General features: G+C 36.7%; 1 protein-coding gene across 2 annotated transcripts in view; it reads right to left on the reverse strand.

Annotated features, from left to right (window-relative positions):
* TRUB1 (TruB pseudouridine synthase family member 1) overlaps positions 1-14,165 on the reverse strand; it is a 38,475-nt gene that overhangs the window by 13,677 nt on the left and 10,633 nt on the right. For both annotated transcript variants that reach the window (XR_008958036.1, XM_026494202.4), the window contains exons 3-4: positions 12,182-12,237; positions 3,033-3,114 (exon numbers count right to left, since the gene is read on the reverse strand). Coding sequence is in view for 1 of the 2 variants with exons in the window: in XM_026494202.4 (XP_026349987.2) it covers positions 3,033-3,114; positions 12,182-12,237 (138 nt within the window). In the remaining variant the exon portion in view is untranslated. The remainder of the gene's footprint in view (positions 1-3,032; positions 3,115-12,181; positions 12,238-14,165) is intronic.

The following is a 14,165-nucleotide window of genomic DNA, read 5'->3' on the forward strand; positions in this document are numbered from 1 at the left end:
GGGGGTTGCAGTGTTTAGAACAGAGGATTAGCACGAGATACCACTTTCCTTTCACACTTCTTGCCTCCCAATAAAAAAGCCACAAAAGAGACAGAAAAACCTATTCTTATCACAGAAGCAGTCAGGACTTCCCAGAAGCCTGGCCCACATCTAAGACAGCCTGGGACGCCATGGCCTCGTGTCCTGAGCTTAGTGAAGAGCAGATGAGCACAACGAAGCCAAGTGTCCTAAAAGATGCCAGCAACACATGCCTGAGACTTAATACGTAGACATGGATAAGAGCAGCAGAAGGTAGGAAGAACTTTGCCTTTTGTGTGACTTAGCCACAGTCATCTCTGCCATGCCTACTTACTGCCTGCCTTATCTATTCACATATGCCACACATTGTCCTAGAAACCAAGAGCACAGTGAGGACCAAAAGAGACACGGTCTCAGCCCGAGTTTAGGGATTAACATGCAAATGTGTATTTATAAATGGTGAAAAGCTATTTAGGGATAAAGGAAGGTACCATGAAGGAGAAGAAAAGGAAGGGTCCTATTAATATGGTTTGAGCTTTGAGTCTACTGAGCCAGACTCATTTTCTTATTCTTCTGAGCTTTCAGGTATCTGAAACAATGGCTAAAAATAGTGTTTGTCTAGATAGAACAAAAATGACTTAAGAGCATTCATTTGCCATTTACTGCATCCTGCCTTATTGCCTTACCCATATGTCAGTTGTCCTCAACGGGTCAATTAAGAACTGCATTTTTTTTACTGTTACAGTGACCAGTGGGGTGGCAGCATCAGCAGCATTTCACGGTTGAGGACCAGGAATGCTGAATGTCCTCCGGGACAGGGCAATCAAGTGTTCTGTGTACCACATAACTTCTGGATGTCTGCCAGATTCATGTAGGTGAAAGCCTGTTTATAATCACCTGAGGCTAGAATCTAAGTCTGTTTTCCACTTAAACACAAAGTATTTTTTGTACTGTTTTTCATATACTGAATTTTTCAATACTGAGCCATCAATACAACACACCTGTATCAGTCTGCCTTTATACTTGTGGCATTCATATCTGTTAAGTGTCAACATCAGACTAGTTCATTACGACTTTTAGTGCAGAAATAGCCATGCATTTATATAGCAACATACCTATTTTATTATAGATTACTTTTATTTCTTCTTTATATTCTGTTTATTGTGTTATATTGACTTTTTTCCTAGCATGTAGGTAGGGGAGAGTATCTCTGAATTTTAGTTCAAGAGAGTGAAGAAGGCATTATAAAATATTGGTTATAGGTCTCAGTATTGGGTTTCAGAGGGTTGAGAACATAGGTCCTCGTTCTTCATTAGAAGCTCCTTAAGGACACAGGTTAGGTCTCATACTTCTTTATCTTTCCCTTGGTACCTGCTATAGCAGCTTAAATTGATGACAAACATTTGCTGATTTACTAAAATCGTACAGAAAACTCATGTCAATAAGCAAAATTCTCTGACCTTTCATTGTCTGGGACTACAAATACTATTCAATAAACTATAGTGAGGTCTCCCTTTCTGGCCTGAAGAAAGTTACTTGGTTTTTCCATGACTTACTTCAACGTATAATGAGATGATTTTAACAAACTAAGTTTCCTTTAAAGTAAGTAATGTTACAAATTACACAATACGAAGTAGAGTTTTTTTAAATTCCAAAACGCTTAAGGGTAGGAAGGAAGGGAATGTTTAAGTACCATTGATTCTTGAACAACACAGGGGTTAAAGGGCACAGAATCCCCATGAAGTCAAAAATCCATGTATAACTTTTGATTCCCCAAAATTTAACTGCTAATGGCCTGCTGTTGACCAAAAGCCTTGCCAATAACAAACAGCTGATTAACACATATTTTGTGTTTATATATATTATATACTATATTCTTAGAGTAAAGTAAGCTAGAAAAAAGATGTTACTAAGAAAATCATAAGAAAGGGGCACCTCAGTCGGTTAGGTGACCGACTCTTGATTTCACCTCAGATCATGATCTCAGCGTCATGAGATCAAGCCCTGTGTGAGGCTCTGCACTTAGCACGGAGTCTGCTTGAGATTCTCTCTCTCCTGCTCCTCCCCCTGCTCACAAGCATGCACTCTGTCTCTAAATAAAATCTTAAAAAAAAAAAAAAAAAAGAAAAGAAAGAAAATCAAAAGGAAAACACATTTACAGTACTGTACTGTATGTATTTTAAAACTCCATGTATAAGTGGACCCACACAAGACAAACTAGTGCTGTTTAAGGGTCAACTGTATTTTCATCACCTTGGTCTTCTTCTAGTATCCCTACTCAATGAATTGCACCATCATGTAACCAACTTTAAAACCTAGAAACCTAGGTCATGGTTGACAATGTCCTCTCCCTCACCATCCCATCCTATCAAGAAGTCTTACCAATTTTACTTCTTCACCATTCTTCTGATTATATAGGTACTGGCGTATACTTTAGTATACTCTGGAAATCTCTGACATCCTCCTATTGTCCTAGGCCTCTTTAATCTCTTAAAAGCTTTCTGATTGAAAATCATGGTTGGGTTTCTATTAAGTGAGAGTCTGCTATTACTTATTAGTAACAGTAATTTCAAATATAATTCAACATCTATTTTATTTAAAATCAACATAAATCAGTGATTTATCTTTTGATTATGTTGCTTGATTAGTCAAGTAAGATACTAAGTTACATATAAATGTTAACAAGACAAGTGAAGCTACTATGACCAAGAAGAAGGCTGGTCTCAGTACGGGGGCTGTATGTAATATATATTAAGGACACTCAACACAAAAACATAGGAAAGCCAGATGCTGAACTGGAAAAGAGGCAATGATGATAAATCTTTATTAACAAACTCATACCAAATAAGTAAAAATGTGATCAACAACTTTCAATCCTATTAACCTAAGAAAATGTACTAAAAACTGTAATAATCACCGGTAATATCCGGCGAGAGATTTATTTTAAAATTCTGAATTCACAGAAACTTTCTCTAAGTGTTAAAAAAGACGACTACATTAGATGAACATCATACCGTAAGGTTTTTCTTCTGTTACTTTCCCAGTAGAGTCTAGCGTGTCAGTGGCTTTCCCCAGTTCTCCAATGGCAATATACCTCTAGAGGAAGAGAAGCAAGGGAGAAAAATAGGTCATAAGGTAAAGAAAAACTGTTCTGTATGTCTTAAAGTTTTATACAGAATTTCACTAATACTACCAACTTGACACAAAATAAAGGCAAAAATAAGAGACTACAGCTGTTTGTTAATTTTTGATGCGTGGGGAGCGCGTGTGTAAACCTCCCACCCCAGCCAACGTGACAAAGAAAAGCCTGATTCTACTGACAATTACGGCTTATAAACACAGTTCTTACACACTTATTTCTAAAACCGGTTTATATTAGGCAGTTTCGATTCTGAAGGAAAAATTTCAAATATACTTAGGAGTAGAGAGAATGGCACAATAAATCCCTGCATGGCCATCACAAGACTCAAAAATTTTACCACACGTACAATTAAAATTAATTTAAAAATAAATCAATTTACTGGGGCGCCTGGGTGGCGTAGTCGTTAAGCGTCTGCCTTCGGCTCAGGGCGTGATCCCGGTGTTCTGGGATCGAGCCCCACATCAGGCTCCTCCGCTGGGAGCCTGCTTCTTCCTCTCCCACTCCCCCTGTCTGTGTTCCCTCTCTCACTGGCTGTCTCTATCTCTGTCAAATAAATAAATAAATAAATAAATTTACTACTTCCTACATGAAATACTAAGACTAATCTCAGTAACTTGTTTAGATATTTAAACAAAAGCTAAATATGTAGAAAGTGGGCCCAACTAGTACAGCAGAGGTAGTGTGCTTAATATTATGTGTGTTTTCTTCATAAAGAGAAACAGCTACTTCTTGAGCTCTCTGAAAGGAAAAAAGTCACTTCTAAGAACTGATCATTTATTCATAAGCAAAGAATTAGAGCATTCATAGGTAACTGAGGACTATTTTACTTCTCACCTCAGGGCACACTTGTATTACATATTCTTTTTTTTTTTTTTTTTTTAAGATTTATTTATTTACTTGAGAGAGAGAGAGAGAGAGAGAAAGAGCACAGAGGCGGGGAGAGGGGCAGAGGGAGAGAAGCAGACTCCCCACTGCTGAAAGCGGAGCTTGACGCGGGGCTCAATCTCAGGACCCTGAGATCATGACCTGAGCTGAAATCAAGAGTCTGACACTCAGCTGACTGTGACACCCAGGTGCCCCTGTATTACATATTCTTTATACTGCTCTCTTTTGATCATATTCAAGTTTTACTTGGAACATCACATGAAGCAGTAAGAAAAATTCAAGGAATGTAATTCCCACTGAAAATAATCTGTAGTTATGTGGATAATTTTTTAAAGAGAAAACTCAAAGACTGCAGAAACATAAGTTTATTTTTTTTCATAATAATATTTTTATTATGTTATTCACCATACAGTACAATCCTGGTTTTTGATGTAAAGTTCGATGATTCATTAGTTGCGTATAATACCCAGTGCACCGTGCAATACGTGCCCTCCTTACTACCCATCACCATAAGTTTATTAATGACAAGTTTATTATGCTGGTGGAAGAACCAGAGACAAAAATGAGAAAAATATTAAAACTTCAAATTCCCATAAACAAGCATTTTATACCAGCTTTAGAGCCCATTGATGAAATCATCTTCTATTACATAGCTCACAATAATTTTTTTATGATTTTATTTATTTATTTTTAGAGAGACAGAGAGCACAAGCAGGGGGAGAAACAAAGGGAAAGGGAAAAACTCTCCAGCAGGCTTCTCACTGAGTGCAGAGCCCAACATGGGGCTCAATCCTGGGACCCTGAGATCATAACCTCAGCCGAAATCAAGAATCAGACACTCAACCAACTAAGCCACCGAGGTACCCCTCAAAATAATTTTTTTAAACAATGGAATACAGGAGAGAATGTTCCAATGTATTTGAATTAGCTTTTAAAAATTTCATTGGTATTGTCAGCGAAAGACAAATACCATATGATTTCACTCATATGTGGAATTTAAGAAACAAAACAAATGAACAAAGGAAAAAGAGGCGAACCAAGAAGCAAACTCTTAACTAGAGAGAACAAATTGAAGGTGACCAGAGGGGAGGTGGGTGGGAGGCTGGGGGAAACAGGTGATGGGGTTTGTACACTTGTTGTGATGAGCACTGAGTAACATATAGAACTGCTGAATCACTATGCTGTACCCCTGAAACTAATATAACACTGTATGTTAACTGTACTGGAATTAAAATAAATTTAAAAAGTTCCCTGTAAAATTCCATTAGGATTGACAAAAATTAGTTTCTTGTAACTAAACATTCAGTCTCATCACCTGAGATGCTCCACTCCTGCTTCCATTTTGGAACAATCAACCTGGATTAAGTGTACCATGGAGAGAAGTGCATATAGCAGGGTGAATGGAAAGAGCGTGGACTCAAAGGTTTGAATCCTGACTCCATCACATGCGTAAAGGAGGTTAAGGCAGTCTTTCCTGTTGGAGCCTTGTTGGCCTTATCTTAAGATGGAGATGATAATAGTATCTCAAGAGGGCAGAGCCAAGAACAGGACCTGGCCATGGTAAGCAACACTGAACAATACTATTATCATCATTATTACATAAAAAAAAAAAAAGATACAGAATGATTCACAATAACAGTGGTTAGAGTAACTCAACTAGTTATAGTGAGTTCCCATAAGAAACAGTAAAGCAAGAAAATGCTCTGATTTTTGCCTTAATCATCTATCTCGCTGTGTGAGAAAAACCATACAATCATGTATACTGTGCCTTGAAAAATTTCTGTGCTATTTTATGTAACAATTTTTAACCAGGAACCTTTTAATCTTGGAACATGCTTTCCAATATGTAATGTTCATTCTCATCTCCAGGCTCCAGGGGTTCTTGCACATGGTACTTTCCTAGCCTTGAGCTTCCTCTCTTTTCTAAGAATCAAACCCTACCCCCTGTTCATCTTTCAAAGCCACCCTATTAATTCATCTCAACTTCCAATCACCTACCTGGCAGCAAAGCTAAGAGTAGGTGCTCAATACAAGTTTCTTACGTAAGAATGAAGGCCTGTATCAAACCCACATCATGTATTCATTCATTCATTAGTGTGTACTTTTATTCAATCATGTTTCTTAAGGACTGTGAATGTACAAATTATTCTCCTAGGTGCTTATGAGAAATACAAAGATATACATTGATCCTTATCTTCTCCAATTACAAACTATTAGCTTGGATTTTGCATTGCTGTTCTATTGCGTTTCTTACTAGACAGAAACGTGGTAGCTACTTAATAAAAAGTTGTTGATAGAATCATATACATGGTGGAGAAGTTCTTATCTGTGCATTTCACCATAGTCTGGGATATCTAGATTGTACCTGCCAAGTTTCAAATCCTTCCAGGTTCTCTGCTTACAATGAATCTGGTTACATGCTGGATTTTTTTTAAGGGAAATAATACTTAAATCAGCAATTCTCAAACATTGTGGTTTTAAACCCCTATATACACTTCAAAGTTATTTAGAAACCTTAGCACAATTTTTCTTATATGAGTTCTATCTGTTGATAGTTACTGTGTTAGAAATTAAAACACAAAAATGTTTAAAACACTGATATACATGCAAACATTCCATTAACTATCAGAGTCATGCTATCAATCAGGTAACCTCCGAAAAACTCCACAATATGCTCATCAGATTGCAAAGCTATGAAAACAGTTTTGACTTCAACAGACCCCTGAAAAAGCCTCAGAAGTCCCTGGACCATACATTGTGAACTGCTGATCTAAATTATAGCTGCTTTTTAGCTCTCCCTTGTCTTCGCATCTAGTGATAATAATCTTTTAATTCTAGTCGATGGTCCACGAGCTACTTAGAAAAATCCACCCAGACAGGTAAGCCTCCAAGAGAAACAAAACCTCATCAGCAAGAAGATATGGCTTAGAAGAAAAAAGACATGGGAATGTGTATACACACACCACCATTTTCTCCTACGGGGTCAAAGTATTTCTGTTCACTGCCCTAAATTCTACACAGAGACAGGATGCACACCTGGTAATTCTGAATTCTATTAAGGTATTCATTACAACATAATTTGACCACAACAAAACAAATGGAGGTCCTATGGAATTTTTAAAGAAGTTTCCAGTACACTGTGTGCTCTTTGGGATTCATGGTTTCTCTCTGCTACTAGTACTACTCTACTCTCTACTTTACTCATCTCAGGTTCCCTGAACCCCATAGCAAGATACTAGCTAGACAGCTTTAAGAGCAAATTGGCTTCTGTACTCCTCAGGAGAAAGGAAACTGTTTTTATATTACAGAAAGAATACATAATCATTTCCATCTCAACTAGGCAACTGCTTTTTCCAAGGTTTGATTTAAAAGCTTATGATTCAAAGTTTCACAAACAAACGAATATTATTTACGATAAGGAAGAATTTTTTTTAAAACCTACCAGACCAAGAACATGTCACTTCGAATGTCTTCATTAAAAAAGGAATAGCTCTTTACCGATCATAAATGTAAGCCCTTCAAATTTTCAATATAGTACTTATGAAATGCATGAATATTAATAGAGTGTAAAGACAAGGTACAAATTGGACTCGCCTCTGGAGAAAAAAACAGAAATGCACAAGTCCTGGAGAGCTGGCTTATATTTCACAGGAGCAATATTCAAGTCACACTTCAGAGTTGACATTGACTGGTTAACCTCAAAATACTACTATACTTGGAGGAAGGTTACTGTCTTTTGAATACATCAGGGTGGAAAAGTTTGGATACCCCAATGATAATATCTGTTCAACTGTTGGAGGGATACAAAGCTGCTTTCTGAGGAAATGCTGGCTTTGCCTATAGGTACTTCAGTTTATCTCCACAGAGATAGGAAAGTAGCCTTACATCTGCAAAATGCTAGTTAGTTTTCATATGGCACCAGTGATTTCATAATGGGACATCAGCCCTTCCACCTGCTCATGTGGTTTCTAATGCACATGTAAGTAACTGACCTTCATCAGCAATATAGGAAGCTAACAAAGGTAGTACTACCAAATCTCATCAAAGTCTGTTACTTCTAAGTATATCTGCTATCCAGCTTCTGCTTAGTGATTGGCTCAAAGAAAGTATAATTTAGGGAAGCTAGTAGAGGAACCATGCAACCACTGCCTCTTCTAGGTATTTAGATCAAGTTAGGCCAAAGGGACATATTAGTCTAACTTCTCTCAGAATTATCTTACCTAAGTTACATTTTATAAAGATCCACTCCTATATGTGTTATAAAACTATTTTTGAGAACCACTGTCTGTCATGCAATATCCCTCACAGTAAGAAACTTCTTTCTCACTTTAACGCCCAGAGAAACTGTTTCTCCCTAAAGAACTGGTAGGTGATGCATCCTGTTTCTGATAAGTGCCATGTTTTGCACAGGCTACCAGAAATCATAGATATGAAAAAGGAATGAAATTAACTATACTCAAGATTTCCAACAGAACTTGCTTAGACAACATAAATGTCAGTGTCTCTGGAACATGTAGTTAGAGAGCGCCAATAGGCCTGGAACTCAAGAGAGAGCTCTGGGGATACACAAAATACTTGGAAACAGTAATATTACTGATCCTTGAATAACATGGGTTTGAACTGCGTGGGTCCACTTATATGTAATTTTTTATAGTACAGTGCTGTAAATGCACTTTTTCTTCCTTATGATTTTCTTAATACCACTTTCTTTTCTCTAGCTTACTTCAAGAATACAGTATAAAATACAAATAACATACACAGTATGTGTTGACTATTTATGATATCAGTAATGTTTATGGTAAACAGTAGGCTATTAGTAAGTTAAATTTTTAGGAAGTCAAAGTTATACGGTGATTTTTGACTGCGTAGGGGGTTAGTACATTTAACCCTTGCATTTTTCAAGGGTCAACTCTTAATAGGATTTATTGATCAGCTTCTGTACTTAAGGAATTACACAGAAAACCTAGATGCTTTATATACACATTATACATGTAACCCAAAAGAGCATGCAGTAAAAAAAAAAGCTCAAGAGAAACATGATAATTGGAAAAGGAAAGAGTACTATAAAATAGGAGAGGAAGCAGTGAAGAACATAGAGTGGGACTCTTAGATCGTACACTGATGTGAATTGGAAAGAATGCAAGAAAGGAGTTGGGTGGTTTGAATGGTCTCTGGTCTTCAAAGAATGGAACCAAATCATCTGATGGCATAAGGATTATATTAAAAAGGTCAGCACTCCACCCATTAATTGATAGTGGCTGTATGAAGTGGTATTATGTTGAAATGAATTCTAAGGATGTTTCTTGGTTCAGCAGGAAAGAGTGTTAGGCCATGTTCTATTAGCAACGTCTCTAATCAGGACTGGATGGTAAGGGAGGGATGCACTGTGATATGGCTGTAATGTGAACACTGAATACCTGCCATCCGAGAACAAAATAATTCTACTCTTGAGGTAACTCTACCTGACACATACTATAAGACCAATTTTTCTGGTAGCATTGTGATGTAAATAAAATTCACCTGTTAAAGTGGAGAAAGAGTCAACATTAGGTCCACTGGTAGGTCTGGCAGGTCCGTGCCTAGTTTGGAGGCTGCAGGCACCAATATTTTTTAATGAAGTAGAAGGAAAAATACCAACAGGACATTGTACATAGGGTTAAAGCTGCTTGACGAAATTTTTGCTTTTTGTTTTTTTTAAGATTTTATTTATTCATTTATTTGAGAAAGAGAGAGAGAGACACCGAGCATGCACACGAACTAGGGGGAGGGGCAGCGGGAGAGGGAGAAGCAGGCTCCCCCGCTAAGCAGGGAATCCAACCAGGGCTCTATACCAGGACCCTGAGACCATGACCTGAGCCGAAAGCTTAACGGACTGAACCACTCAGGCACCCCTGAAATTTTTGTTTTTTATACGTGTATGTGTATATAGGGTCACAATGTAAAATGAATTTCCAACTATGGGTCTTGGTCAAAAAATTTTTGAAAGCAATCTCTAAGATTCCTTCCAGTGCTAAGACAAAATCAATTTTAAAAAATTCATTAAAAATTTTTTACTTTTGATAAAAATGTAATATTCCACATACTTAAATTTAAATGACTTAATTTTTTAAACAGGTACATAATCTAAAATTAAAAATGTAAGAAAAACAAATAGCTAACAAGATAAAAATGTCTATTTTTGAAATGTGAAGCATCCAAGAACTAGGTTTCTGTAATAAGATGCACCTGGGATTTTCTATTTAGGATACAGTCATCCGAGGATCAGTGATTTCACTGTATGACATTCAGCTTTCCTAGCTGAATACCAAAATGGTTCGTGATAAATAAAGCTTAAACTACAGCCAATGATGTATTTACATTTCCGGTCATATTTCTGCAAATACGCCTGGAATTTATATGTAAAACCTTTCAACAGTGTGTTGTATTTGTGCTTTTGGGAGGAGGGGAGAAGTGAATAATGTATATTCCAATGAATGCAACATCTTTTATCTTGGAGTAAAAGAAAAAATCCTTAATGCAAACATATCTTTTTGGTTATAATTATAAAAGTGATTTGTTCAGTGTAAAGATTTCGGAAAATACTAAATAATGTGAAAAAAGAAAACAAAAATCATTCATAATTCTGCATCAATGTAACCACTGTCTATACTTTGGGAGAAGTAACAAATATTAAGAAGAAACAAATATTAAACAAATGGTGAAACCCTGTATCAGAGAAAAATTTTAAAAGCCATGTGTAAGTATTTAAGCACAATGCACAAATTTAGCAAAACCATCAAACTCTGCCATTCTAACACAATTCTTATATTCTGTGATTTTTCAACACCAACAGTTGAAAGATTATGCAGTAAGACAAACTGAAATTTTTCCATTTATCTAAGGTATTAAGATCCTTTCCAACTGAAAGATACAGGTTTCTATTCCAGTTGATAACTAAAATGGGATGTCAAAGACAGTATGTTCTCGAGGGCTTTTTATTTTAAGAAAAGCTTACTTAGACCACTGCCACTCAAAGTGTGCTCCATGAGCCAGCATCCGCAATGAGATAAGCTCAGAAAATGAGGCTCTTTAGAAACTTATTTAGCAATTTGATGTTGCCATAGCATTTAAATTATATTTTACAAAAGTCATTAGTCTGCAATAAGCTGGAAGGTTTATTTCAATGGTCCTTGACCATATATGTATTTTAAGAAACAATTTAGACAAGTTCATTTTACCAACTATTCATATCCCACTTAGAGGAAGGGTTTTAAAACACATAAAAAGTCCAGGAACTTGCTGAAATTCTTCTCTACCAAGTGGTTTATTAATCTTCCCTGCATAGGCATTTTCGCTGGTCCCTAGCTGCAACTATTATAACCAGCACCTCACTGCCAATCAGAATACAGATATGATTGTCTCTCTTAGAGCTGCAAGAGACTCTAGAGGGGATCAAATCATTCTTCCTAAGGAAAAACTAAGAGGCCCAGAGAGGTTAACTCCTTTGACAGGCTGACCTCTATTTCAATGTTCCTTCTACCCTGCTGTTTTGCATGAGGGTTCTTGCTGACTGCCTGAAGCTATCCACAGATTTACAGCTCTCCTGTCCCTGCATAAACCTTCCTCTCTCTCCTCAACTGCCTCAAAAAATGCTTTTTCATTTAGCCAAGGTTACTCTCACAGATGAATGATGTAACTTATCACCCTAAAAAAGCCTCACTTGTCTTTAGTAAACATTTTGTAACCAGTGAACAAAGCAGGTCTTTTGCTGAAAAGTGTATGGGTTACAAAATGGTATTCTTTCTTTTTTTAACGGTATTGTTTCTATAAAAATTTCAAGGTTTAAAAAAAATCTGCCAATAGAATTTATGATCTGTAAGTTCTCTTTCATCTACGAAATATATAAAAAGACAACAGAATTTTTAAAATGATAAGCACTGCAGAGTTTTTGCTTCTATAAATCAATTTGTTGAAGAATTTCCAATTTATAGTCTCAATATTTTGAATCTCAGATATCATGATCAACATAATTAATACTCAGGAATAACATCTGTAAATGCAATGTACACAATTTTTTAACTGATTAAAATCCAAAACATAGGTCATTAAGAAAAACATTCAAGAAAAAGAAAAACAAAAGTATTCTAGTGTTCTTACCTTGGACCCTGACAACATACTGGTCAACATTTTTGTTCCCCTTCCAATTCCAACCACTATAAATCAAAGAAAGAAATATTATGACACTCTAGTCTGAAAACTAGATTTTTGAAATATCTATATATTTTGGTCAAAATTTTTTGGTACATGTAATATAAAGTTGGAAAGAACATGTATGTTGCACAACTAGAGGGCTCCAATCAGTTGAACTTATCATGCAACTTAGAAATTCTAAAGAGAGGATGGGTGGGACACTTTCTTTTCCCTCTCAAAGTGTTAAACATGATAGAAAACTCAACCCAGACAATTACATAATGAAAAACTTTAGAACACCCTCAGAGGACTCACTGGAATTTTATATGTGGATCAGTGAAAAATACATAGTACAATTTAAACCACAGTATGAGAAAGCCTTTTGATAGAGTTCATTAACAAACAAAGCAAAAGCCATCATCATAACTAATGAACCATTTAAAAATGATTAGTGTCCAGCAGTATACAATCAAGAAAACAGAAACATAACAGATCAACCAAACACTAAGAAAAATACAAGGTAAAATGAGAGCTTGGAGAATGTATACTCACACAGACCACATATTAAGTACAACAATGCCCCACCTCTCGCTTCAATTTCAAACATTATTTATCCTTACGACAACACATTTCACCAGGAGAGAATGAGAGTTTACAATCATATCTTCACTTAACAGAAAGCAAATTTTCATAAGAACTGAGGTATTTCTCATCAATGGATACAATTTTGTAAAGGAACACAGTATAAACACCACAATTTCAGAATTGCAAGAAAAAACAAGAAATGATTGACCAGCTAAAAGAATTATCACAATTATTTGTAGCAGATATCATTCATTGCATTTACCATGTATCAAATTCCAGTCTAAATGTTTTCCATTCATTAGCTCATTTAATCCTTATAACAACTCTAAAAAATAATACAATTATCCCTATTTTATAGATGAGGAAACTGAGACAGAGGGAGACTAAGCACTTTGCCCAGCATCTAACAACTAGTATATGGTGGAGTTGAAATTCAGACCAGACTAATAGTAGACCCCCTTTCTTTTCATTCTTCTGCCACCTTACTCATCTAAGCTTTCTTTCCACTGCCATTAACCTAATTAGCCGAAACCACTACCCACCTGACTGTTCTACATTCTATCCCTTTCTCTTTCACTGCATACCATTTTATAACCATTTCTGATTACCTCTACTGCACACTACAAAGCCCCCCAACTATCTAGTGTTCAAAATCCATCCTTCGAAACCCAGCTCAAATCTCAACCCCTATGTAAAGTCATCCCAAATGCCCCCAAGCTTCTATGATGGAGTCATATTAGTTCAATGACTAGATAAAAACAACGGTCTGCCTCTAGTGTCCTTTGTCGAGCATCATACTCTTCAAACGATAGCTGCTACTCTCCAGAAAAAAAACTTTGTATCATAACAAAGATCCAGTGCAACTGTGTTCCGTTCAAGAATCCCCAGTCAGTATTTCTGGAGCAGCTACTATGCACACAGTCCCAAGAACACTACTTTTAATGGAACAGAACATTTCCTGACGTTGAAAGAGTTTATAACCTCATGGGGAAAATAAAATGCAGATAAGGGAAATTGCAAGTGCGCAAAAAAATGGTGTATGAATGAGTGAATAATGCTAAATAGCAGTAAGAGTTTATGAGTAAGAGTCAAAATGAACACAGAATAATTGCTGTAGGAGGTCAAAGAAGGGAGTACTCTAAACCGCTAAAGAGGCCAGATAATGCTTCATTCAAGCACTTCAAACAGAGCTTGAGATAGGCCTTAAAGGATGTTTAGAATTTGAGCATACAGAGAGGCGCCTGGGTGGCTCAGTCATTAAGCATCTGCCTTCGGCTCAGGGCATGATCCTGGCATTCTGGGATCGAGCCCCACATCAGGCTCCTCCGCTGGGAGCCTGCCTCTTCCTCTCCCACTCCCCCTGCTT

The sequence above is a fragment of the Ursus arctos genome, unplaced genomic scaffold, assembly GCF_023065955.2.
Source record: "Ursus arctos isolate Adak ecotype North America unplaced genomic scaffold, UrsArc2.0 scaffold_7, whole genome shotgun sequence".
NCBI lineage: Eukaryota > Metazoa > Chordata > Mammalia > Carnivora > Ursidae > Ursus > Ursus arctos.